This window comes from Vicia villosa, linkage group LG5, assembly GCF_029867415.1.
Source record: "Vicia villosa cultivar HV-30 ecotype Madison, WI linkage group LG5, Vvil1.0, whole genome shotgun sequence".
NCBI lineage: Eukaryota > Viridiplantae > Streptophyta > Magnoliopsida > Fabales > Fabaceae > Vicia > Vicia villosa.
Window position 1 is genome coordinate 162,531,292 of NC_081184.1, and position 24,036 is coordinate 162,555,327.

Sequence of the window (24,036 nt, forward strand, 5' to 3'; positions counted from 1 at the left end):
AAGCTTCACGCTAGACGCCACCTTAAAAAATATAAAATTTTAAAATAAACCATAATATTAAACTAAATTATAAATGCAATCGGATTCTACACCAAATTAAAACTGCTATTAACAGTTATCTGGTTTTATGTTAAAATAGTTTTTCAAAACGGAATGTAATTCAGTTTGTAAATCATAAACACCCCTAATCAAAATGGCCGCATTATTCTGTTAATAAAAACACCGGGTAATTTCATTAAAAAAAAAAAACACCAAATAATTAGAAGAAATACTCTATTAAAACATATTAAAACTTAAATTATATAATGTTGTTTTTGGGAATAAAACATTTAAATGATATTGATATAGTCATTTCTGGAAAGCATGGCCTGAAGCTTCTTTCATAACATCACCTCCATGTGAGGATAATACTACCTTGAACCATATAATAACATTGGATATACATGCATAACACTACAGTTGTTAGATAACACAGTAAAGGATAACATAGTTTACAACAAAAGGATTTGGTAACCTATTAAAGTACAGTCAGAGATTATATCCCGAAACCAGCAACAAAAATAAGAGTTTATCTTCTCTGAAAATTATTATTGAACTGGGAATATTGTTGTTGTGGATCAACTCCGGGACAACTTTGCATGCTCGGAGATGGGAATGAAGAGCTCACTGATGATAGCTGCCCTGGTTGCCCTGGCGTGGACTTAACTCCTGTATCAAAGTGAAATGAGAAGTCACTTTGTGAAAAACTGGAAGATCCAAAATCTGGCATCGCTGATATACCGTCTCTTCCAGTATGACAGTTGGAAGGTTCCTGGTTACCTCCTTGAGTTCCTAAATTTTCTTCTACTGGAAGCACACCTGTAAGGGTCTTAAATGCAAATTCTAGGCATGGGTCTGACCAAGTATTCATAAAAGACTCGCAGAACTGTAATTCAGTACTGTTATGGTTTAAGGTTTGAGTTTCAAAACCCGGTGGTTTATCCAATGTACCAAATTCACCCTCAGCCACCTGGTCATTTTTCTTTAATGGCTCAGTTTCAAAACCCGGTGGTTGATCCAATGTACCAAATTCACCCTCAGCCACCTGGTCATTTTTCTTTGATGGCTCAGTTTCAAAACCCGGTGGTTGATCCAATGTACCAAATTCACCCTCAGCCACCTGGTCATTTTTCTTTAATGGCTCAGCAACCTGGTCATTTTTCTTTAATGGCTCTTCTTGTATTTGCAAGTATGCATTGGTTCTAGAATGATCCAGAAGTTGGGTCGTGTTTTCAGCTTCAACAAACGGAGGTTCTCCGAACAAATTTCTTATCATTTCACTTTCATAACTATGAGATTCTCCAGTGGTAGATGTGGAGCTAGTCATCAACACAGGTTCCAAATTCCTTATTATGTTGCCTTCATGACTCTGAAATTCTCCGTTGGTAAACTTAGGCACATTTTTGTCAGATGTGGAGCTAGTCCTCAACTCAGGTTGCCTAGGCAGAAGCTCTGAAGACTCTCCATCCATATTTTTGACAGATGTGGAGCTAGTCATCAACTCTGGTTGCCCGAGCAGTGGCTTTGAAGACTGGCCAGCCATATTATGCTCTTTCTTGGTTGGGGATGGGTTTGGATTGTCATGAGTTTTTCCATTAATGCTGGTTGTTACTCTCCCATGCAACTCATTATTTTGCGGGTCACCACCAACAGGAGACGGTACTTTAAAAATCTCTGCGGCAGAATCATCAGGCAAAGCACCAGTAAGAGTCTTGAATGCAAATTCTAGGCATGGGTCTGACCAAGATTCACTGAACGCCAAGGTGGGCTCTGGCTTTGATCTATCATCACTAATATTTTCAGCTTCAGCTTTCTCCAATTGTTGTTCCTTGTGAACAGTTTGGTCATCAGATGATTTACCGCTCTTTCTTGATGATTTTTCTAGCATTTCTGTTTTCAAACTGTCAGACGCATGACGAGTAAGCTTGGCTTCTTCCCCAGCATGGAGATGGTCTGATGCTCCATTAGTTAAAAGTACAGTTGCAGCGGATTCTTCTTTGCTTGATTTTTTACTTGAATATTCAAGAGCTTTATCAGAAGGTTTGGCCTCGGGTTCAATGCCAGCAAGTCGCTTTGACAACCGCATAGGGGGGACTTTGACCTCTTTCTTTCTTTTGGATTTGTTTGACTGCACTGATGCATTTTTGTCCCTGCTTCTTGTAACATTATTGCTTTGACTATCCTTGCTTCCTCCGGTAACGTTGTCAATCAATGTTTTTTGAGTATCAGTTTCATGTACAGTATTAGGTCCATTATCAACTGAATTGTTTTGATTTTGAATATCAGTTTCATGTACAGTAGTGGGTCCATTGTCAACTGAATTGTTTTGATTTTGAATATCAGTTTCATGTACTGTAGTGGATCCATTATCAACTGAATTGTTTTGACTGTCCTTGCTTCTTCCCGTGCCAGTGTCAAACGTAGGTTTTTGAATATCAGTTTCAGGGGCTGCAGACGGTCCATTATCAACAGAATTATCAACTGGTGGTACCACGGGTCCATTATCAACAGAATTATCAACTGGTGGTAACACACCCGTGAGGGTATTGATTGCATAATCCAAGCATGGATCAGACCAAGAGTAGTGGAATGCAAAGGACAGCTGAGGTTCTGATTTCTCGTCATCCACTTCAAGTGTTTCCAGTTGATTGTCTGCATCAGGTAGGACTAAAGGAGATTTTCTTCTTTTATTTCGTGACTCTCCATTTAATGGTGCATGATCTGGCCCACCCTCACCTTGCTGCAATTCAGCTGTGACTTCTTTAGACCTTTTGCTTTCAGATCCAGCCAATCGTTTTGAAGCCCGACAAGGAATGTGGGGCTCTTTCTTCTTACTAAATTTGTTTGAGTTGGTCCGAGATTCAGGCTTATTATCTTCAGAAAGAGTGGTTCTCGAGTTCATTGCCTTTGGTTGCTCAATTTCTGGGACACCGTTGAGATGCTGAGATGATTTATTTTCCATGTCAGCAGCTAGAGTGGTTCTGTTTTTTCTTAAGTTTCTTTTTGAAACTATAGGAGTCTGATTATTGATCACATTGTCAGCCAACTTAACAGGATCAGCCCCAGCCAGTCGCCGTGAACCCCGATGGCCGACTTTCAAGGATTCACCTGAGGTATCAGGAGCAACCGTCGTTCCAGATGGCACATTCACATCTTGCCCTTTCATTAAGTTGTTAACATCAGGCAATTCTAAGCTTTCCGCTGGTTCTTTGACTGCAATAAAAAATTGAAATACATAGAAGTGAGTATTAAGTATAAATGGCATATTCTTCATCCCTAAGTTGGTTGAGCTCGAAGAAATTAACCAGTCACTAAAATATATTTCATTTATGAGTTTTCTTACCGGCAGAAATCTTCTGCCTTGGTGTAGACTGCTTGGGTTTCTGTCTTTTGGCAGCAGGTGTTGGCTAATTTGAACAGAATCATAACAAGAAAAATGAAATTATTCACAGTTGTAATTCTAAAATGCAAGCATGGAACATTATTGATCAGAAGATCCACATTATATAGCATGCTTGTGTTTGAGTTAACTAATACCAATGAAAATCTGTAAAGCATATTATTCAGTTTGGCATATCTTAATAAAAAAAGATTCATATCATCCTTGAATTTTAGTCTCAAGTCCGGTGTAACTGAAGAATCCCTAGATTTTTCAGACTAAATTGCATCAGAGGTCCTTTATCTTAATTTTTTATATCAATGTAGTTCTTTTATCTTTTTTTCATGTCAAGTTGGTCAATTTTTCATGTAAGTTGTTGGCCTTATCTGTTTAAAAACCTCAACGAAATTGGATTGAATCTCATGACATTCCATGTTTGTTACCAAAAGTCTTACTTGAACATTCATATAAGTAAATTACATTTCAATCCATCAAAATAACATCCAAGTTGAATCAAAATAATAGCTACAACCCCGAAACCATCAAAGTAACATCAAAACAACATGATCTTTTTTAGTTTTATCTAAGATTGTGGTCTCTTTGTTGTCATGTACACAAATATGAAACAAAAGTAGATGGGAAATGAAGGTTGGTCCAATAGTGTATACGTTTTCAACATAAATAACTAACATGGCTTGTGAAAATAAAAAATAAAGGACTAAATTGATACAAAAAAACTACTTCCTGTGTTTCTTAATACTTGTCATTTGTGGACATTGTTGGGTTACCAAGGATTAGCTTGTTTGATAAAATTGTTCCTATCATATACCCTCCTCTCTCACTTCTCCACTTCATCAATTTAACATATATCCTCATTAAAATCCCAAAAAAAAAGTGAGTTTTTCAATAAAAATAATATGCCCCCTTAACTTTATCCAACAGCCAATTGCGAACTATAAATACTGGTATATAATCCTAACTTGAATTGTTTTTTCCAGAATCATTATGCATGAGTGATAGTATAGGTGATTATAAATTCTTTTGGACTAAAGTAGCACTCCCAATTTTTTTCATGTTTAGCCAAAGACTCCTCCCCCTTTATAACTTAACTACTCATGTGCACGTGTTGTGCTCATGTACTAGAGAGAAGATAATTCAGTGCCCTTTAAATTTATATTTACGGCCACCATGTGTCATTAAATTATCATTTTATGGAAAATGTGAAAGATGATTAACGAGAGATAAGGGTAGAATTGACAAAATGTAACCTTAAACTATCAAAATGACAAGTTAAAAGGAACGCAAATTTTTTTTAAAAACCGCAAGTATTAGGGAATGGAGGGAGAACGATAAAAGACCCTGGTGCAAATTTGTCAATCTTTCAACAGTTGGAGTTATAAACTCATAACTAATATGACTTGATAAAAGCAGCAATAAAGAGATATACAAAGAAGTCTTACAGTTGAGTTGTCTTCATCTTGACTTTGTCTTCTACTTGGTTTAATAGCACATTTGTCTATATCTCCAGATTCAATATAACGCAGTACATCCTTCTTCGAATAGAAAACATATCCACTCACTGGATCAATATATAACTGTTGGAAGTGCAATCCGATCATAATTTGTTTAAGCATCAAAACTTTATAAAATTGTAACTATAACAGATGATACTATAAACCACACTATATTAGGTAAATATCCACTTTATTTAATTTCTCAATAAAGACCTCCTTTTTAGAAGAAAGAGGACAGTAAATCATGAACTTCAGCAAAAATAAAAAGAAATTTCATACCCAATCTTTCCTTATGCCATTTCTGTTCTTCCTAATCTTTGCTTCTTTAATCCATCCAGGGGGTAGATCCTCTTCAACGGACTGCTCGCCCGCAACCTAGAGTATAGCAAAATTACAAAAATTACATACTTGAAAACAAATTTATGAAGACAAACAGCAACTTCTAATAATAGTTAAGGGATTAAATATAAGTTCATCCAACAAACAATATATGAAATCTATCAAATGTTATTTACAAACTTTCTGCTCATTTTTTCCATAAAAATACAGATGCATTAGAATTGCACAAATAATGCACAACCAAAGTAAACAAAAATCATAAAACATGCTAAAATTTCAGTGACACGAGCACATAAATGTGAGGCCTTAAGCTGAGGTGGCCATTTTTTTTAAGAACGGTATTTTTATGGGAGGTCACATTAATGTTTTAATCTATAACTCTTTCGTAGTTATGTTTGTACTTATAATTCCAGTACCGGCCATTAAATTCTAATGTGATTATGGCTCCATGCCAGACACAATTATAAACTTATGAGATGTCATAGAATATGTAATGAACAATTTATAAGAATGAATCTGCCAATTTTTTGTGAAGTTCATTAATAACTAACAGAAAAATGATAGATGTACAAACATTGTTTGGAGAGTGCATGCTAGTGAATTTCTCTCCGTCCTTGCTTCCAGAATCCATGTTGATGTATTCTTCTTCCTCCTTGCTTGGAGAATGCATGTCAATACATTTCTCTTCCTCTTCACTTGGAGAATGTTGGTTATTGTTAGTGCGTTTCTGCTTCTCTTTGTTTAGAGAATGCTTGTCAATGCATTTCTCCTCCTTGTTTGGAGAATGTTTGTCAGTGCATTTCTCCTCCTCCTTGCTTGGAGAATGCTTGCTAGTGCCTTTCTTCTTCTTTGAAGAGCAGCTCCTGGCCTTTGTAGTTTCAAGATGTCGTAGTACCTCGGGTTTGGAGTAGAATTTATGCGTATTCAATGGATCAATGAAGCACTGAAACAAGACAACAGTTTTATTGTGAGTGGTAAGTTACATTATAATGTTCACAAATACTATAAGATTCTCATCCAAAAATTTTAAAGAGTGACTTTTACTTTGCTCTTTTCAACAATAACCAGTATGTAACTAATTATTGAAGAGGGTGAGTACTAAACAGCACAACACTAGCATGTAGTAATTAATAGGCATGAAGAGTTGGTCCAACATTAAATAAGAGAAAAAAAATCACCAAGTAGTAAAATATCACATGTTCACATCTATTGAGGAGTGTAGCTTCTATCATTGAATACAAACATTGCAAACTAATGTGAGCATGGCCTCAAAGAAATGACCCAAAATCCTGCTCACCAATTTAGGAAAACTGCTCCCAAGCCATACACATAGGAAGAACAAAATTACATTTAATAGTAGTGCGCTACTATAAGGTAAAGTTGGGAACAACATTATTATGAATACAATTTTAGATTTCCATAATAGAAGTTCTCTACAGACAACTATACACAAAATTTAGTCATGATTCAAGGCCAAAAACTTTAAAACTGTAGATTTAAAAGGTCAGACATACATTAGTGAAATGGTTGCTTTCTGACTGACAACAAGCTTGTATTTAAGGAAGGAATGAAGAAAACAACTAACTACAGAAAACTGGAAAAAAGTTGGTCTAATTAAAGTTTCAAATGGTCAACAACAATTATACCAAACAACTAATTAAAATAATCTATTAACCACCTTATATGTAGATCCCTTAGCCGGACCACTTTTTCGGGTTTGAACTTGAATATCCCATCCATCAGGCAACCATTCAGGACGTTCATTAGCTTTCTCTGCAGTCTGAAATTGTTGTACATCAACAAAGTGACAAGTGTGAATGACATTAGCCAATTAAGAGAAGAAAACAAAAATTCTTCAAAATTTATCAAATGTTATTTACAAACTTTCTGCTCATATTTTTTCCGTAAAATTACAGATGCATTAGAATTTAGAATCGGACTACTAGCACACAACCCAAGTAAAGAAAAGTCACAAAACACGCTAAAATTTCAATGAAACTGGCACATAAACTTGAGGCCTTAAGCTGAGATGACCATTTTTTTAAGAGCTCCCATTTTATATGTTTTAATCTATAACATTTTCATAATTATGTGTGTACTTGAAAGTTATTTTCATGACGTGATCCTTTCTTCACAACAGATCCAGTAAATGAAAACACCTGCCATTAAATTCTAGGGTGATTATGGCTTTGTGCCAGACACAGTTATAAACTTCTTATTATGAGATGTCATAGAATATGATAGTGAACAATGATAAGAAAGGATCAGCCAATTTGATGGTGAAGTTCATTAATAACTACAGAAAAAGAATAGAGATACAAACATTGTTTGGAGAGCGTATGCTAGTGAATTTCTCTTCCTCTTTACTTAAAGAATGTTGGTTACTGTTAGTGCGCTTCTGCTTCTTTTTGTTTGTAGAATGTTTGTCAATACATTTCTCCTCCTCCTTGCTTGTAGAATGCTTGTCATTGCCTTTCTTCTTCTTGGAAGAGCCGTTGCTGTCCTTTGTAGTTTCAAGATGTCGCAGTACCTCAGGTTTGGAGTAGAATTTATGTATATTCAATGGATCAACGTAGCACTGAAACAAGACAACAGTTTAATTGTGAGTGGTAAATACATAACATTTTCATCCAAAACATTTAAAAGAAGCAACTTTTACTTTGCCCTTTTCAATAATAGCCAATATGTAACTAATAATTGAACAGTATGAGTACTAAACAAAACAACACGGTCATGGAAACTGGAAAGAAGTTTGTCTAATACTCTAATTGAAGTTGCTAATGGTCAACAACAATTTTATCAAACAAAATAATCTATTAACCACACCTTATATGCAGATCCCACAGCCGGACCACTTTTTCGGGTTCGGACTTCAATATTCCAGCCATCAGGCAACCATTCAGGACGCTCATTAGCTTCCTCTGCAGTCTGAAATTATCGTACATCAATAAAGTGACTAGTATGAAAAACATTAGCCAAGTAAAAGAAGAAAACAAAAAGTCTTCAAAATTTATACTCACCTCTTGTTTAGAATTGCGTTTTGTACCACTGGTTTCGCCCGATTTTCCCATTTTGATATAGGCAGGCTATGCTGCCAAATACAAAACAAAGGTTTAAACAATCAAACCCTCAAACACCTCCTTTGTTTCGCTATTCCAATAATCCACTCCCTCTTCTACAAAACATGCATTCTAACTTGTGCTCATAAGCAAAAGTCGATAAGCAAAAATTACATGCAACAAACAAACAATGAAGAAAAACATCTATACATCAAACAAGATTCCACTTCCATGACCAATTTACATTCTCTCTACCATACACAGTTACAAAACAAACAAACACCTTAAAAAAAAAAACTAGGGTCAACTTAGTCAAAATAGTAAAGAAATTCAACACTCTATGAACTAGATTTCCTCACCATGATTGAAGATGAATCAATCCAATCTCTTTCATAAAACCAGTAAAAATCAAAAGCAATAAAAAACTTCTCCTAGCAACAAAAGATCACAACGAAAATAAATTATTAAATAATTAAATAAAACAATAAATCATAAACAGAAATGAATCTAGAGAAACAGTAAACAAATGCATGGATTCAAACTCAAATCTCATTCAACCTCATCAATCTACTTCATCATTTACTTTCCCAAACAAATCAAAACCATAATGAAAAAACAACATCAAATATAACTGAAGCTACAACAGTGTTAATCAGCAGAAAAAAAACATCAAAAAATCATAAAGTATTAACAGTTTAACAGAAAATAATCTAGAAATTAGGTGATCGATGAGCGAGTAGTTACCCTAATTCAGCAGTGTTTTCATGGCGGAAGAAATGAATTTCAGGATCGGTTTTGAGAGAGAAGAAAAAGTGTGAGCAGTAGGAAGATTAGTCTTCGATTTGATTATTACTATACTCTGAGTATTTATTTATTTTTTTATTTTATTTATTTTTTTATTTAGTTATTTATTTAGTACTCCTAAATGTTTTCTCAGTGATTCCACGAATGGGGTATTAACCCACGTGTTTAGTTTAGATTGAAATGAAACACTGCAGGGCGATTATTACTTTTTTACCCTTAATGAAATGAATTTAATATATAGTGATAATAATTAATAAATATGTAGATTGAGTTAAAAATTTTGCAGTGGGTTAGGTTGGTTAAGTGTTGTAACACGCATCTTGCTCCTCATGTAGCAACCGTTGGTTTCAATGTACATGATTGCCTTTTCGGGAATGAGAATATATGTGTGGTGCTGGTGAGTAAATTACTAAATTATTTGAGTTTTTTTAAGGAAAAGTATTATTGTTTTTGGCACAGTTGTTGTAAAAGCCATGAAATCTAGTAAAACGGAGTTTGAATGTTCTTTTTAAGTGGGGTGGAACTATATTTAGGGTCTTTATGGTAAATTTATAATCATAGAGTCAAGCAACTTATCTAAAAGTAATCGTACCTAGAAACCATGGATTTTTGTTGTTGCGATATAAATTCTCTGAAAAGATTTATGTTTGAGAATTGCAATTTTTCAATAAGTTTGTACATGCATACAAAAAGTAGTTTTTGTGACTTTTATTAAAATAAGATGAAAATGTCTCATTTCAATGATTTTGTAGAATAAAGGAATGGTTTTTTCTATTAAAAAATAATTAATTATTAAATTAAAAATAAGTCTTTTTATTGAAAACGTGTTAACTACTATTTTCTTTTGTTTTTTCGCATTGTTAGTGTTTTTATTTTTGCCGCACTACCGTCCATTATAAGTAAACGGAGACACCACAAAATGATAGCAATATGGCAGTGGTTTGGTAAGTATATTTGAATTTTCCGTGTTTTTTCTTATAATTGTTTGGGGAGTTGGTTTTTGAGGCAAATGTTTTAGAGGGTTATGTGTATATCTAAAAATATGTTTTATATTTTTAAAAAGTTTAAAAAATAATATATTATATTAATATATAAGAATATATTATTTTTTAAATTTTTTAAAATTATCAAACATATTTTTAAATATAGACACAACCCTTCAAAAAATTTCCTCTAAAACTCTTCAAAAACTAACTCTAAAACAGTCTCTAAATGTCATAATATTTTTTTGTGATTTTTCTTTTGGCTTGATTATAATAAAAAAATGTGGAAAATTGATTTGTTCAAATCAAAATTGTTTATTTGACACGAATGCTTTGATTGTTTTTATGTTTTGTAAGAAAACTAAAATTAAAAGAAAAATAGAAAAGGATTGTTCAGAGAGAGAAAAAAATTGCATGCTTGATAGATTATAAATTGACAAATTTTGTTTTTTTATTTAATGTTCTTTAACTATAATTAAATGTTTAAATGAATTATTACTAAATATTGTGGAATTGATCATCTGCGGACACAATAAAAAATTATAAGATATTTAAGATTTTTTACTATGTCTTCTAAGATGTTTTCTGAAAATAAAAAATATGAATGTGGAAATGATAAGCGTAAGAAAAAAATTTAAGATCTAATTCAATCTCAAGTAGAAGCTGTTGAAAAAAATTAATGAAAGAATCATAAATTCCTAATGAAAGTCATTATATTGATAATATTAATATTGAAATTCTTGATAGTGTGTCCATTCAAAATAATAATGAAGATAGTGTGTCCATAGAGGATGAAGTTAATAATGATATGACAATCTTAAGGAAGTTAATGGTAATAATATTGATTATGATATATTTGATTTAATAAGTTGAGATTATCTTCACCCTAAATTGATTGATTTATTAGTTGTGAAAGGTCCTAAAAGAGATAATTATGTTGTGAAGGGTACTAGAGATAATTGTGGAATAGAGGTTTTATGAATAGAGGTTTTAGCAAATGGAGAAATGTGTGATAGAGATTAGTTTGTTTATTCGAAAAAACTTAATAGGGATTTTGTTTACAACTTATCGCCTAATCACTACCCAGTGTTACTTCTGCCTAGAAGTCAACATCTAGACCTGAGAAATCGTCATCCCACTTTCAATCACCGCAATGATAAAACAGTCACACACCTTCCGACCAAGGGAACCCAAATAGAAAGATTACACTTTTCAATAAATAAAATACTTAGTTAAGCACCCTAACTGAAAACAATATTTGATCTTGCTTAAAAGCTTTGATCAAGAACAACACTCAATTCTTTTGCTTAAAAGCTTCCAAAGTGAGAACATATGTCACCTCGATGTATAAGAAGATACATGAGTGACACAAAAGAACACCCAAAATAACAACCCTTATTGCACCCACGGTTTCCCTTGTGCGAATGCTTAGCAAACTAGGTTTCCTAAGTTCCTTTTCATAGATACTTGCAGAATGGACTTGGACTTCAAATTGAATCTAATCTTCTCTTTTTTTAAAACAGATGCAAGATATTTTCACAAATTAGGAACAAATAAAATAAAATCTTAGTTTTCCAAAAGAAATCTCAAAGATTATTTTTCTAAAAAGGGTTAATGAACTTTTTCGTTCCTTTAAATATTTCAAATTTTGTTTTCTGTCCCTCCAAGATTTTCCTTTAAAAAATCGTCCCTTCAAATTTTTTTTCCCGAACTATTGGTCCCTAACGTCAAATTTCGTAGCTAATCGGTGGATAAAGTCGTAGCTAATCTCTAGCAAATTTGACGTTAGGGACCAATAGTTTAGAAAAAAAATATTAAAGGGACGATTTCTTAAAGGAAAATTTTGGAGGGACTAAAAACGAAATCCGCAATATTTAGAGGGACCAAAAACTTCATTAACCCTTCTAAAAATATAGATTGGTCTACATTTGTCCCAATCATCCTTGATTGCATGCGCCTGTAAGGATTATTTGAATATTCCAGATTCTCATATTTTTCAATCAAATCTTTCAAGGTTTAAAAACCAGACTAAATTGTCAAGATGTTTTGGTGTGTCACAACATCTGTCAAAACACATAACAACATAACCTGTTATGACAGCAGATCAGGATGTTACAACATCTTGTTCAACATCAGTTAAGAACTATATTTTAGCAAAATTATGCCAATACAAAAATATGGAACTAACATGTATCAATTAGGATTTAATAAACTTTCAAAATACACTTCTAATTGAAATGGGCGAGTTAGAGCAAAATCTCATGGTTAGGAGTGTGGCTTTAATCAAGTAGACCGAAAGGGTGAAATGAGTCTTTAAACTTGTTATTTTCTACTGAAAACGATTTATCGTTAAACTAATGCCAAATCATTATTGAGTCCCTGAAGAGTGACGAAATCCATATTCCGACATCTATTTCCTGATTAATTCCTTAATATTTATTCTAATCATTTTTATTCTCGTTTAATCCTAATAATCATTAGCCTTAGCCATATACAGTAGCAATAGATAACAATAATTGATAATTAGTCTCTGTTGTTCGATCATTTTTAAAACTACGCGATAGAATGTGCACTTACAGTCAGTTAATTCGATAGAATCATTAAGTTGCAATCAACAAACTAGATCAACAAAAGATAAGAAGTTACAAATAAACAAATATATTTCACCTAGAAAATACAAACGATCTCAAGCGCACTCGAATGCCCTAGGAAAAAACGTCAATACCCTAACCCGCGAGCCTAAATCCACGCGTCTGGAAAAAGCAACGAGGCATTTCAATGATGGGAGAACATTTAATCCACCTGTTTTCCGTTACTTTTGTAACTGTTCTACGACCTTCCTACTTCTCGATGTGATCAGACGTGATTGTTAGGTGTCGTTTGCGACTTTGAAAGACTTCTCAGCGAATAAATACTTAACAAGCCTTTGGTTGCAACACATGAGATTTATTGTATTAAGATAGATTAAGAGTTAAATTTATAATAAAAAAATATATTTAAGTTAAATTTATAAAAGAAAAATATTAAATTAAACAAAATAAACTAGGTTAAGTATTCCCGATACTTCGCTCTCTCTCAATGACTTGAAGTTGACAGTTGGGAGTGTTATATCTTATAAGTGCATGCTAGATTGAATTTCCGATAAACAAAAAGTACAAAACCAAAGTTCCGCCATACTCCATCCTTCTCCGTCACGGTTCGTTCTCTCTTCCATTCCTTCACTCCACCATCTTCAATCACTCCTTACCATGTTGCATAATCCATCACCACGTTTTCACAACACTGCAATATTTGAAACTAGCGACATCACACTTTCTCTAAAATCTTAGGGTTTCGCTTTCCTTTACCCAATGCTATTACGATTTCGTCGATGTAATCACGTTTTCAGAACACTGAATGGTTGAATTGAAACAATCTTTATGCAGGTGAAGTTGTTGTTGTTTGTGTGATTTCAACGGTTTGGTAAGAGATGTCTCTGCAAGGACAATTGGATAGGTTCAAGAAACAGCAAGAGAAGTGTCAATCGACGCTTTCGAGCATTGCGGCGAGTCAGGTTGGTGGGAGAAAGCCTAGTAATGCAGTAGTTGGAAATGCGGCGAGCAATGGGAGAAATCAGACAAGTGGTATCAAGTTCTCGAAAGATACGGAGAGGCTTCAGCAGATTAATAGTATACGTAAAGCTCCTGTTGGTGCGCAGATGAAGCGTGTTATTGATCTATTGCTTGAGGTAGTTTTTGTTTTTTCATTCAGTTCGATTGCTCAAAAAATATTTTTTCGTGTTGTTAGTTAGTGGTGGTACTAGTGTCGTGATTGGGATGCATACGATGAAGGGAGAAAAGTGAATTCTATTTGAAATTTAGAATACCTACACCCATTCTACATATCATGTATAAGAAGCCATGCTGTTAAGTTTGAGGCTAATTGGGCCGTTTTTGGCTCGATTTGAGTCACCATTTGCAAATTGAAACCTAAAGTCAGCCGGGCCGTCTTTGAGGACGTGCAAGGCGGGCTACCGCACATGGCCCATTACTTGAAATACTTAAAATGTGGCTAAACGCGGTCTCATAAAATATTTGTCACATAGGGACCTGTTTATTTTTCCACACTTAAACTGTGGCTGATCTACTCGGGGCCTTGGAAAAATTTAGACGGCTCTGAAAGTCAGTTGGAACACCAATACTTTATGTTTGGATGGGCGGTGAGTTTTATGAAGTCACGGTGTCACCATTGTTTTGTTGAAGCTTCAAAGTGTAATTTTTGTAAAAATTGCGACGCCTCACATTTCTGTTGAATTCACATTTAATGCAAACCAATGTTATTCAATATCGGCCATGGTGGATTTCAGTGGTAGTTTTTGGGCTTGTTGCAATGGTAAATATTGAATGATATTGTAGATTTTTCCGTCATACTCTGCTATTACGGCGCCATAAAGCAGCTAGTTTGGCGGGATTTTGTAAATAAATGCCATATAAGGTCAATTTGTTAAAACCCCAATCTTGTCAAAAGTTCATTTGCATATCACTTGGGTAGAATGTGGTGGTACTTATTTTCGAAATTGTATTCTGGAAACATTGAATAAGCCATAACAATCTACACAATGCATAGTCACTTTACTTTCAGCCATCTTCGAAATATTTTTGGGGTTTGGTGAATGTTATGTTGGCTCTTTTTAACTTAGTTGAAGTTTTACTATGAAAAGCCGAGCTACTTAAGATAACTTACCAATGAAAGTCCATGATTAGGAATTGATTTGTCAAAACCATATTGATTTGGTGCTTTCATACTCTGACAGACGCGGAAGGCGTATACTCCAGAGCAAATAAATGAAGTATGCTATGTTGACATGAGGGCTAACAAAGATGTTTTTGACAATCTGAGGAAAAACCCAAAAGTACACTATGACGGGCAACGATTCTCTTACAAGGTAACTTTTACAGGTGCATATATATATTATCTAAACAATTTTATATTTAATCATCCCTTAAGGAAATAACTTCTTCATCTGTTGGTTGTATTTTGTCTTTAGGCAAAGTATGGCCTTAAGGATAAAACTGAGCTTCTTCAACTGGTACGTAAGTATCCAGAGGGCATTGCTGTTATCGACCTCAAGGATGCTTACCCCGCTGTGATGGAAGACTTACAGGTAGAGTGACTTCTGTTAGGGCTGTTTCCTTTTCTTTGAAGGACATTTCTTGACACTGTTTTTTCATGAGCAAGTCACTTTAAAGAGTAAAGTGAGTATATCATTTGTTGGTTAAAAAATCAGTGGTTGATATTATGTGTAGATGTATAACAACAAATCATGAGTGGATACAATATCAATCTTTGATTTTCTCCCTATACTAATTACTCACTTTAGAGAGCTAAATCCCTACATGCACAATGTATTTTGGGAGAAATATGAGCTGAAATACTATACCTTTGGAGGAAGATCAACTGTTATGATATTATCATAACAGATATCATTGCACATTATGGGGTTTTATAAAATCATTTTACCACTTTCTTCTAACCCTTGACATTAAACCGTTGCCATTATTATAGATTAAGGTTCGTGTAACTTAGTACCTTGGAAATGAAAGCATTTTTTAAGTAGTCATTATAAATCTTGCTCATTAAGATGCAGGGTGAGATATGGTACAACCTTTCCTGCCACCTTCTTCATTCACTCCCCATGCATTTGTTTTGTCATTTAATTTTTCAAAGACCAGCATTCTCATCAACGTTTAAACGAGAATACTGATACATTAATGAAAGAGTGATTTTTTAAAATGTTTTTCTTGAAATATGGAAATAAGTATGGAACTATTTGATGAATTTAAGAGTCAAAATCCTGTAAATATTTTGCTTCTCATGGAATAGGACCTCATAAAGATATTGTTTTATAGGCTTTGAAAGCTGCAGGGCAGATATGGCTGCTTGCCAACTTCGATTCACAGGAAGACGTTGCATACCCGAATGACCCCAAAGCAAACATTAAGGTGGATGATGACCTAAAACAGCTATTCCGGAGTATTGAGTTGCCTCGTGACATGATTGATATAGAGAGGGATCTTCAAAAGAATGGAATGAAGCCTGCTACCAACACTGCAAAGAGGAGGAGTGCAGCACAAATTGAAGGCATTTCTTCCAAGCCCAAGCCTAAGAAGAAGAAGAGCGAAATCACCAAAAGAACCAAGCTGACCAATGCCCATCTTCCGGAGCTTTTTCGGAACCTAAACAATCCCTGATCAACTCACTGCAAGTCTGCAAGTGCTGCATTAGGTCAAGTAGATAATTTATTAGCCTAAGTTAGATCAGCAGGTTGAAAAATATTCCGGAGATTCTTATTGCTCTCTGCCCTACTCTTGATATATGTTTCAAATTTTTGTACATCAAGGCTGTAGCTTATGGACTGGACTGGTTTGATCTATAAGAACAATTTTAAAAATAAATTGTGATTCTGTGTATATTAAAGCCTTGTTTAGTATTTTGTTTTCAGGTCTTATTAAAGTATCTCTCTCACTCATACAGAAGTTAATTTATTTAGCCTAACTCCATATTTTCAGGATAAATAAACGCATATCTAAAAAAACACTGTTAGGCATATACTAATAATCGCATCGAATAGAATAATAAACTAAAATAAAATGGTGAATAATTTTCGCCATGCAATTTTCGCCAAGAAATTGTTTTGATTATTGATAAACGATGGTTCATACTATAACATGATCATGTAAGAAACTTTAGTTTAGAGAAAAAAGAAAGAAAATTTGGAGGATGAATGTTGATATGTGTGGCACACAATGATACAAGTATAAGATAAGCCATTGATTCACGCGTGGCATTTAAAATTAAAAAAAACGAAAGGTGTTGTTTATTCCAATCTTGGTCCACCCATTTTTCTTGTTTATGTGAAGAAGAAAGAATCTTACTATCTTTCACTTCATCGAGGAATCAAAAAAAAAAGTAGTGAAAATTGAAGACACCAAGAATAATGAGTTTTGCAATGCAATGCTCAAGCTTTGCTTATTCTTGTTGTGTCCCTCATCGATTCTCCCCAACCGCCCTATCTTTTCCAGCTTGCAAATGGAACGGATTCAAGATCCAACCAAAGAATCAGATTGCTGTATTCTGTGGTGCCGAGGACCGGAGCTCTAACTTTGATTCTCACAGGAAAAGGTGTTCCTCAATTTATGATTAGCTTCGAATTCCTTGTATTTATTGTGATTAGGAATATGATTAGTGTATTAATTTGGTGTAGAAGAAAAGTTGTGGAGCACATTTGTCTCCTCAAAGCAAAAGAGGCTTTGTCCGACGAAGAAGAGAATGACATGCTTGATTATTTGTATACCACCCAATATCAAATGGGTGGTATTATTGCAATTTCATTAGGTAAATTGTTGTGTGGTTTGATATTTATTATAATTACAATTATATCAACCACCTACATTGGTTTATATGCTATGAAGCGTCGAACATTCGACATAGTTTATTTATTTTGATAAGGAGTGTTTTTTTTTTTTTATGATGATGACCTTGTTGATCCTGCAGGGCGCGTTTCTGCTCAGAATCCTGACCAGTATACTCATGCTCTGTACATGCGGTTTCAGAAGAAGGAAAACCTTGAAAAGTTCTATGAGAATTCCTTTTACTCCAAGGTTCTCAAGGACCACGTAATGACTTACTGCCATGTATGCACCAACATGTAAACACCGATTCTCTCTGTTCCTTTGTTTTTCTATTACTCTTGTGTCAACCTTGCTATGTATGGATGTTCTAACTTGGCTCTTAACTGATTTTGTTTAGGGATTAATTAATGTGGATTATGAATCTGAAGTCGATGATGACATGCTTTCTATTTTTCGCAAAGGAGAGGTTGGTGATAATTTACTTTTCCTCTTCTGGATCTATAAATTGAAGGGTTCATCTATCATTATTGCTCAATTCATATTAGTCTCTATGTAACCAAATGAATTTTGTGGCCAGGAGTTTAGCCATGGAGTGGAGTTTGTTCTTTTGTTATCATTTAACGAGGATGCCTTAGATAACAAGGTGGAACATGCATTGGCGTCTCTGATAACAGTGATGTTAGAATCTCCTTCCTTGATAGTACAATTTACGCAAGGTATGTTTTCAGTTCCACCAACATTTTATCAAATGTTGCTTGACGTAACTCAATTTTGTTGCATGGTTTGTTAGCTCATCAATGATTCATTTTTTTTTTTACAAAATTATTGATTGTATGAATAAAATCCTTTCTACTAATTGTTTAATTCTATATGCGTTATTATTTTATTGTCAGGTTTGAATTTCAATGAAAGCTCTAAGGAGTATACTCATGGAGTAGTGATAAGATTTCGATCAGGTGATCTCAATCTCATGGTCTGTTATGCCTGTTTTTCTTCTGCTCACTTTGGCCGTGTTAACCAGTTTTTTGTGCATGATGGCATCTTCTGCAGTTGAGGCATTCAAGATATTTTTACGCAGTCAAGAATACAAAGATGTAAAGAATCTAACTTTTTGTTTCTTAAACATATTTTATGCTTAGGTTGCGGTTTGTTACCCATACTGTGACTATCTATATCTTGAGAACAAGCACAACAAGAATATAAACTAAACTATACTTGGATTTGGTAAACAGGTATGGTTATCGAAGTTCCAGCCTATTGTTCTGAAATCACTGTCTCTTCATTTCTCTGTTGATCCGGTGGGAACCGAGCTTATGTAGTGAGGATAATTTATGTAAGTTTTTACTCATAACTTTCTACCATATTTCTCATACATGAAATAACACTTGGTTTCCTCTTCTTTTCTAGGAACAAAGGTGAAGGTTATTTCCTGCAATCTATTTCCACTCGCATGTTCTTTTGCTATGAACTATGACTAGTGTTGACACCAACATTCTGTAACACGGTTGCGGAAAGCTTTTCTATATAATTTACATTTGGCAATTTAGAAGAACATTTATATATTAATACATCATATATTTCAATTGTATTATCAAGTATAGTTTCCTTAATCCTCTCAAACTATATCTATTCTACACCTTTTCTAGGAAACTAAACTATCTTCATACACAAAACCTGCAAAACCATGTATAACTTGATAAGCAGCTGATTGCTAGACAGTTTATCAGTTATGAAGCGGGTTTGGACCCCCTGGAACATCATGTAGAGAAACTCCATAAATCGGATGAACCTCTTCTGTATCGGGTATCTGTTGTGTCTTTGTATAGAACTGCAATGAACCTGAGAACCGACGAAAAGAGTTTCTCCTTTTCATTTGCTTGATTCCCTTACTCGTCCATCTTGTACCATCGCTCGCATCACTGCAACTTGTGAGATGGCTAGTCAACAGTATAATGATCATTAAGATCAGAAGAAGGAAGAGTCTTGAATATCGAACCGCCATGTTGTTTTTGAGAGACTGAAAATTCCAAATAAGACAGTAGGAAAGACAAGGGGCTGAAAATTTAGTTTGTTCCCTTATGCAGGTTGGTCTGTCACACTTTAATATGAGGTCAGAGAAGCTGTAGCAATGATAGAAGCAAAACTAAACTAATTTGAACGAAATGGCGAAAATGCCCATTTTGATCATTGGTAGATTTGCAGCCAGATCATTGATTAAACTAGTTGACAATTCATAGAGGATCAATCAGTTTCGGAATTTCAGTCAAATGATTCAAATAGTTTGGAGAGGAAGATACTGCCGAATTAAACCGAGTTTTTCAATAATACTGTCATCCAAGTAGGTGTTGAGTGCCAACTTAAAACACTCCTTGCAAGAAGATGAGAATGTTGACTTTAGAGTATAGTTTAAGTAATAATATAAATCATTCACAAATTAATTAATAATTGATTTCAGATACACGTATGTATAATAAATGATGAATGTGTTGAAATATCAACATTTTTTTCTCCTGGCTTAAAAGATTCATATCTGGATGGTTGATAAAGATATGGGATAATAATTGCTGTGATTTGGGTGAGCTTTTATAGAGGAATTGATCTGTTAATGATAAAAATGATAATTATATGTGTCTGTGACACATAGACTAAAAATATATTAAATGATTTGTATTAAGACCAAAATATTCCTTCTGTTTAAAGAAACACTAGTAATATTCCTATGAGTATAGTTGGGAGAATTATTGCATCATGGTTTTCGATTCAATTATGAGTATAGTTGGAGAAAAGTTAATAAAATTTGATATTAAGATTTTAAAATAGTTTTGAAGCATAAGAAAATTATTTCAGGAAAAAAAAAGTTCTAATATGAGAATTGTTGTGAAATTGGTAGAATAATTAATTAGAAGAAACTAAATTGTTCACGGTTCAATCACACTAAGAAATTTGATGTGCGAGGTCAAAGAACAACAACAGCCAAAATAAATTGCATTCAACAATAATAACTAAATTTTTTTGAAATATTCTGGTACTAACATGGATTTACGTCCAAGAGATTGTGTCCATCAGTTTCATCTTTATGCTTTTGATTTATCTTTTAGCTCCTGAGTTTTAATACAAGGGCCTCCTGCCTTCGCCCTTGTACTACCCGTTTTAAGGGTTTTGGAATTGTGAGTGTTTGAGCTTGTTTGTCATCTTTGTCGTATATGCATAAATTCTTAACATATTTAATCATGGTTTACATCAATTTCAACCAAGAAGGACGACAAGTACATTTCAAGAGTTTGGGTGAACTCAGAGATATTGCAGGTTGCTTTTATGTTCAATCATGGAGATACTTTTGCTCATGCAATCATTGATATTGGTCCATCAAAACATTGAGGTGAATTTCACCCAGACGAATATCAAAGGATTTGTGGTCAAATATAATGGGTGCCATTCCATTCCACGAGTTCCAGTTCTCTCTTATTGGTTATCACCTTACTCAAATCATACCTAAATTATGATGTTGTTTATGGTCTTGAGTTCGTTTCTCTGGGACTCAGCGTTCCCTCCAAGTTTTTTGCTTGAAATTTATTGGACGTTTTTGGGACCGTACTAGATCAAAGGTCATTACCCCTTCTCATTCTCCAAGTGGAAACTTGATTCTAGGTTAACGTATTGCGGACCCACCACGACTTATGGAGTGACTAGCTACCAAGAGGGGACGATCCGATTTTTTTTTCCATTTTTAAGCTTGCTTTCGTTGTGTGTGTGCATTGATGTCATGGGGTTTTGGTTGCTTTGGTCATACACTAATAGCGTTTGTGACAGCACCCCCGAGTCCTTGTGATAGGGCTTCGATTCTTCTAGTTGTACCCCAGACTCGTTTCTACCTTTCATGATCACAAAAGAAAGACAATTTAGTAAAAAAATTCTTCCCTTATTTAAACGATTGTAATAAATCACATGATCTTTTTTTTCTTTACAAGAAATATATATACAACATAAATAGGTGGCTAAACCACCAACGGAAATTGTCTTCGATCTTCCTCGGATCAACCATTTTTGTTGGTTTGATTGTGTGTTTTCCTGAAGGGGGTTGAATAGCCATACACTTAAGTTGATTGATTAATGAGGCCAGTTTGATTTCCATGGTTATGGCCCCATATTCCTTCTGATTATAAATGGCCCCAAGTTGATCTTGTTGAAAGGCTATGTAAATCCTTTTTGCTCTAGACAAGTCGATACTGACTATAACTAGCTCATGATGCACGTTATGGTATTTTAGCTTAAGTTGAACTAGGGAGGCTACTACGTCGAGCTTTGCCACAAAGGGTTGTCCTACAATACAATTATAGATGCTCATGTAGGGGACAACCAAGAATTTTGAGTCAATAGTCCTATTATCTCTTTCTTCCCCTAAAGTTGTCATTAGCTCTATGTATCCCATGGACGAGTTATTGTGCCATTAAGAGCCTGGAAGTTTGATCCTTCCTAGATCCACGATTTTTCTTTCTTCAAGCCTTTTTTTCAAAGAGATTTGAATACATTATGTCGTATGAGTTATCGTCGTCGATCATTATCTTGGAAACATAAAAGTTAGTAATGTTTTAAGTATTTACCAAGAGGAACATTTCATTCGGGATTCACATGACTTTCTCATTGTCTTAGAACTAGAGGATCAACCTTTTTCGGGTTCTTGGTCGAAATATTTCCCTTGTCCTTGTCGATATCCATAAGGTCGATGATTTTTCTCTTCATCATACTTTTGGACGGGTAACTCCTTTGAGGGGTGCCCTCCATTATGGAATCGATATATCAGTGTTTCCCCTTTTTGTATTTCTTCCTACTCATTGTCCATCTGTTTACCTTTTCCACGACCACCGCTTCCATAGTCTTCTTAGGAGATTATTTCTTTTTGGAAGATTCTTCTCAGCCCCCAACCCTTCTTACTGTCTTTGGCGTATTCATACAATCGTCCCTTCTTGATCAATCCCTCAATTACATCTTCCCACTAGATACAATCGATGATGTTATGGTCGCGATTCTTGTGGAAATGAAAGTATTTGGACTTGCCAGTCCGAGCAGATTCTATGACCAGGTAAAAGTTTTTAATTCCGACCTCTTTGAATTTTGTACCAGCACATTCTGCTAGGATCCTCTCTCGCGGGTTGGTCAATAAAGTATAGGAGTCAAATTTTGAGTAAGGCCTTCACTTGTTGTCCTCCCTGGATCGACCAATAAATTATTTCGTCACTCGACTAGATCCTACATTTCCCCACCCCGACCACCTTCAACTACTAGCATCTTCTCATCAAAATTAGTGTAGGGTTACACTCTACTTCAGTATGTCCTTCAGGCTGTGGGTCTCCTTACACCCTAAATTCTCTCAGAACACGCAATCTGGCCTAATACCCTTCTCAAAGATCTAGCATTTTAGACTCTCATCAGAGCCTTCAACAACTATTGCAACTTTAGTGAAACAGTGGATATACTTTCCTTTTTATCCTACGTAACCTCATTGAGGACACCATGGTGGTTGGTTGTCTTTTCTTGGTGGTGAAGTAGGCGGTAAAAGCCTCACATAGGTCAGACTAAGAATTTATGCTTCCTTAAGAGAAGGACTTAAACTAGGCTTGGATGGACAAAGTTATGGTCAACGCAAAGGGCTTGCACTTTACGTGTTCATCTGCATGGTAGCAGTCTGGTCGATTATCTACATGCTCAACTTGTTCGTCTGGTATACATTTCCGTTGTAGTTCTATAGATTTAGAGGTTTCTCCAAAGACCTTGGGATATTGCCGTCCAAAATACAGACTAACATACGGTTCTTCTTCCATGATTGAACTTGGGCTTCTTCTTCATTCATTTTTTTCCTCATAGGTAGGTAGATCTCGAGAGGAGTGTGGCTACCATGTCCTCCTTCGGAACTAGGGGAAGGGAAGGCATATGGTGTTTGTGTCGTTGATAACTTAGAGATTTTTGGACCTCTTCTAGATTCTTTCTTGGCTCGGTGGATTTACGCGAGACTGCCTCTTGCACATTGTTCTTTGGGATGGAGTTATATAGGCTTTCTTCGATCCGAGTTAATATGTCAGCGAAGGCCTGAGAGTTTTGCTGTTGAACCATCTAGTACATGTTGTTCAGCCGTTCATTATCTCCCTATAAGTCGAGATTGGCTTGTAAGAGTTGGAATCTATAGAGCGCTTCATATCCAGTTACAAAAAGGCGGTACTGTAGGTTTGTAAGGAAAGTTTGAGAGTGGCTTGTAAGGAAAGTTCGCCTCAATGGAATTGTGGAGCAGTATGACGAATGAAGGAAGTTGAGAAGTTCTTTGATCTACCGTGGTCTGGGTAAAATTCGACGGTGGAGGAATAAATGGAGTATTTATCATGACTTGATCGTTTGTCCTTTGAGGGGGAGAAAGAGGATTCTTAGCTGCTTCACCGACTGCCGCTCCTTGCTGTTGAACGGATGGCTTTTACGTTACCAATGTTAGATGTATCCGGTGAAAAGAGTTCAACTCCCAACTTGATGAAATAGACCCGA

The 24,036-nt window shown here is 34.9% G+C and overlaps 3 protein-coding genes across 7 annotated transcripts; 2 read left to right on the forward strand and 1 right to left on the reverse strand.

The window, feature by feature from the left end:
• Nucleotides 1-339: 339 nt before the first annotated feature.
• Nucleotides 340-9,214, reverse strand: LOC131603609 (uncharacterized). Of its 3 annotated transcripts, XM_058875997.1 has the most exons (11): nt 9,075-9,214; nt 8,292-8,362; nt 8,098-8,199; nt 7,595-7,849; nt 6,950-7,051; nt 5,846-6,214; nt 5,212-5,307; nt 4,879-5,013; nt 3,383-3,446; nt 1,190-3,252; nt 340-1,159 (listed from the first exon to the last, which is right to left on the reverse strand). In XM_058875997.1, exons 2-11 carry the CDS (start codon nt 8,340-8,342, stop codon nt 569-571), a joined length of 3,828 nt encoding a protein of 1,275 aa, XP_058731980.1. In that variant the 5' UTR covers nt 8,343-8,362; nt 9,075-9,214; the 3' UTR covers nt 340-568. The 3 variants fall into 3 exon arrangements, with proteins under 3 accessions (XP_058731980.1, XP_058731978.1, XP_058731979.1); XM_058875995.1 differs by having other exon boundaries at nt 340-3,252; XM_058875996.1 differs by having other exon boundaries at nt 340-3,252; nt 8,292-8,462; nt 9,075-9,140.
• A 3,985-nt stretch (nt 9,215-13,199) lies between these two features.
• On the forward strand, nt 13,200-16,551 carry LOC131603614 (uncharacterized). The gene is made up of 5 exons (XM_058876003.1): nt 13,200-13,313; nt 13,543-13,844; nt 14,910-15,041; nt 15,144-15,260; nt 16,006-16,551. The coding sequence occupies exons 2-5, from the start codon at nt 13,587-13,589 to the stop codon at nt 16,345-16,347; spliced, it is 849 nt and encodes a 282-aa protein (XP_058731986.1). The 5' UTR covers nt 13,200-13,313; nt 13,543-13,586; the 3' UTR covers nt 16,348-16,551.
• A 433-nt stretch (nt 16,552-16,984) lies between these two features.
• LOC131603613 (uncharacterized) lies at nt 16,985-20,119 on the forward strand. 3 transcript variants are annotated; one of them, XM_058876002.1, is made up of 9 exons: nt 16,985-17,278; nt 17,364-17,491; nt 17,651-17,790; nt 17,906-17,974; nt 18,086-18,224; nt 18,402-18,464; nt 18,559-18,602; nt 18,741-18,841; nt 18,916-20,119. In XM_058876002.1, the coding sequence occupies exons 1-8, from the start codon at nt 17,094-17,096 to the stop codon at nt 18,825-18,827; spliced, it is 855 nt and encodes a 284-aa protein (XP_058731985.1). In that variant the 5' UTR covers nt 16,985-17,093; the 3' UTR covers nt 18,828-18,841; nt 18,916-20,119. The 3 variants fall into 3 exon arrangements, with proteins under 3 accessions (XP_058731985.1, XP_058731984.1, XP_058731983.1); XM_058876000.1 differs by having other exon boundaries at nt 16,989-17,278; nt 17,361-17,491; nt 18,916-20,116; XM_058876001.1 differs by lacking the exon at nt 18,916-20,119 and having other exon boundaries at nt 16,988-17,278; nt 17,361-17,491; nt 18,741-18,842.
• Nucleotides 20,120-24,036: the final 3,917 nt, after the last annotated feature.

Excerpts from the sequence above, each read along its gene's own strand:
- LOC131603613 (XM_058876001.1), top strand. The coding sequence starts at position 17,094 with ATGAGTTTTGCAATGCAATGCTCAAGCTTTGCTTATTCTTGTTGTGTC. Across the intron at positions 17,975-18,085 it reads CTATTTTTCGCAAAGGAGAG|GAGTTTAGCCATGGAGTGGA; the intron begins GTTGGTGATAAT and ends TTTTGTGGCCAG. Across the intron at positions 18,603-18,740 it reads GCAGTCAAGAATACAAAGAT|GTATGGTTATCGAAGTTCCA; the intron begins GTAAAGAATCTA and ends TTTGGTAAACAG.
- LOC131603609 (XM_058875995.1), bottom strand. The coding sequence starts at position 8,342 with ATGGGAAAATCGGGCGAAACCAGTGGTACAAAACGCAATTCTAAACAA. Across the intron at positions 7,052-7,594 it reads GCATACGCTCTCCAAACAAT|ACTGCAGAGAAAGCTAATGA; the intron begins GTTTGTATCTCT and ends CAACAATTTCAG. Across the intron at positions 3,447-4,878 it reads AAGATGAAGACAACTCAACT|CCAACACCTGCTGCCAAAAG; the intron begins GTAAGACTTCTT and ends TGTTCAAATTAG.
- LOC131603614 (XM_058876003.1), top strand. The coding sequence starts at position 13,587 with ATGTCTCTGCAAGGACAATTGGATAGGTTCAAGAAACAGCAAGAGAAG. Across the intron at positions 13,845-14,909 it reads TTATTGATCTATTGCTTGAG|ACGCGGAAGGCGTATACTCC; the intron begins GTAGTTTTTGTT and ends ATACTCTGACAG. Across the intron at positions 15,261-16,005 it reads CTGTGATGGAAGACTTACAG|GCTTTGAAAGCTGCAGGGCA; the intron begins GTAGAGTGACTT and ends ATTGTTTTATAG.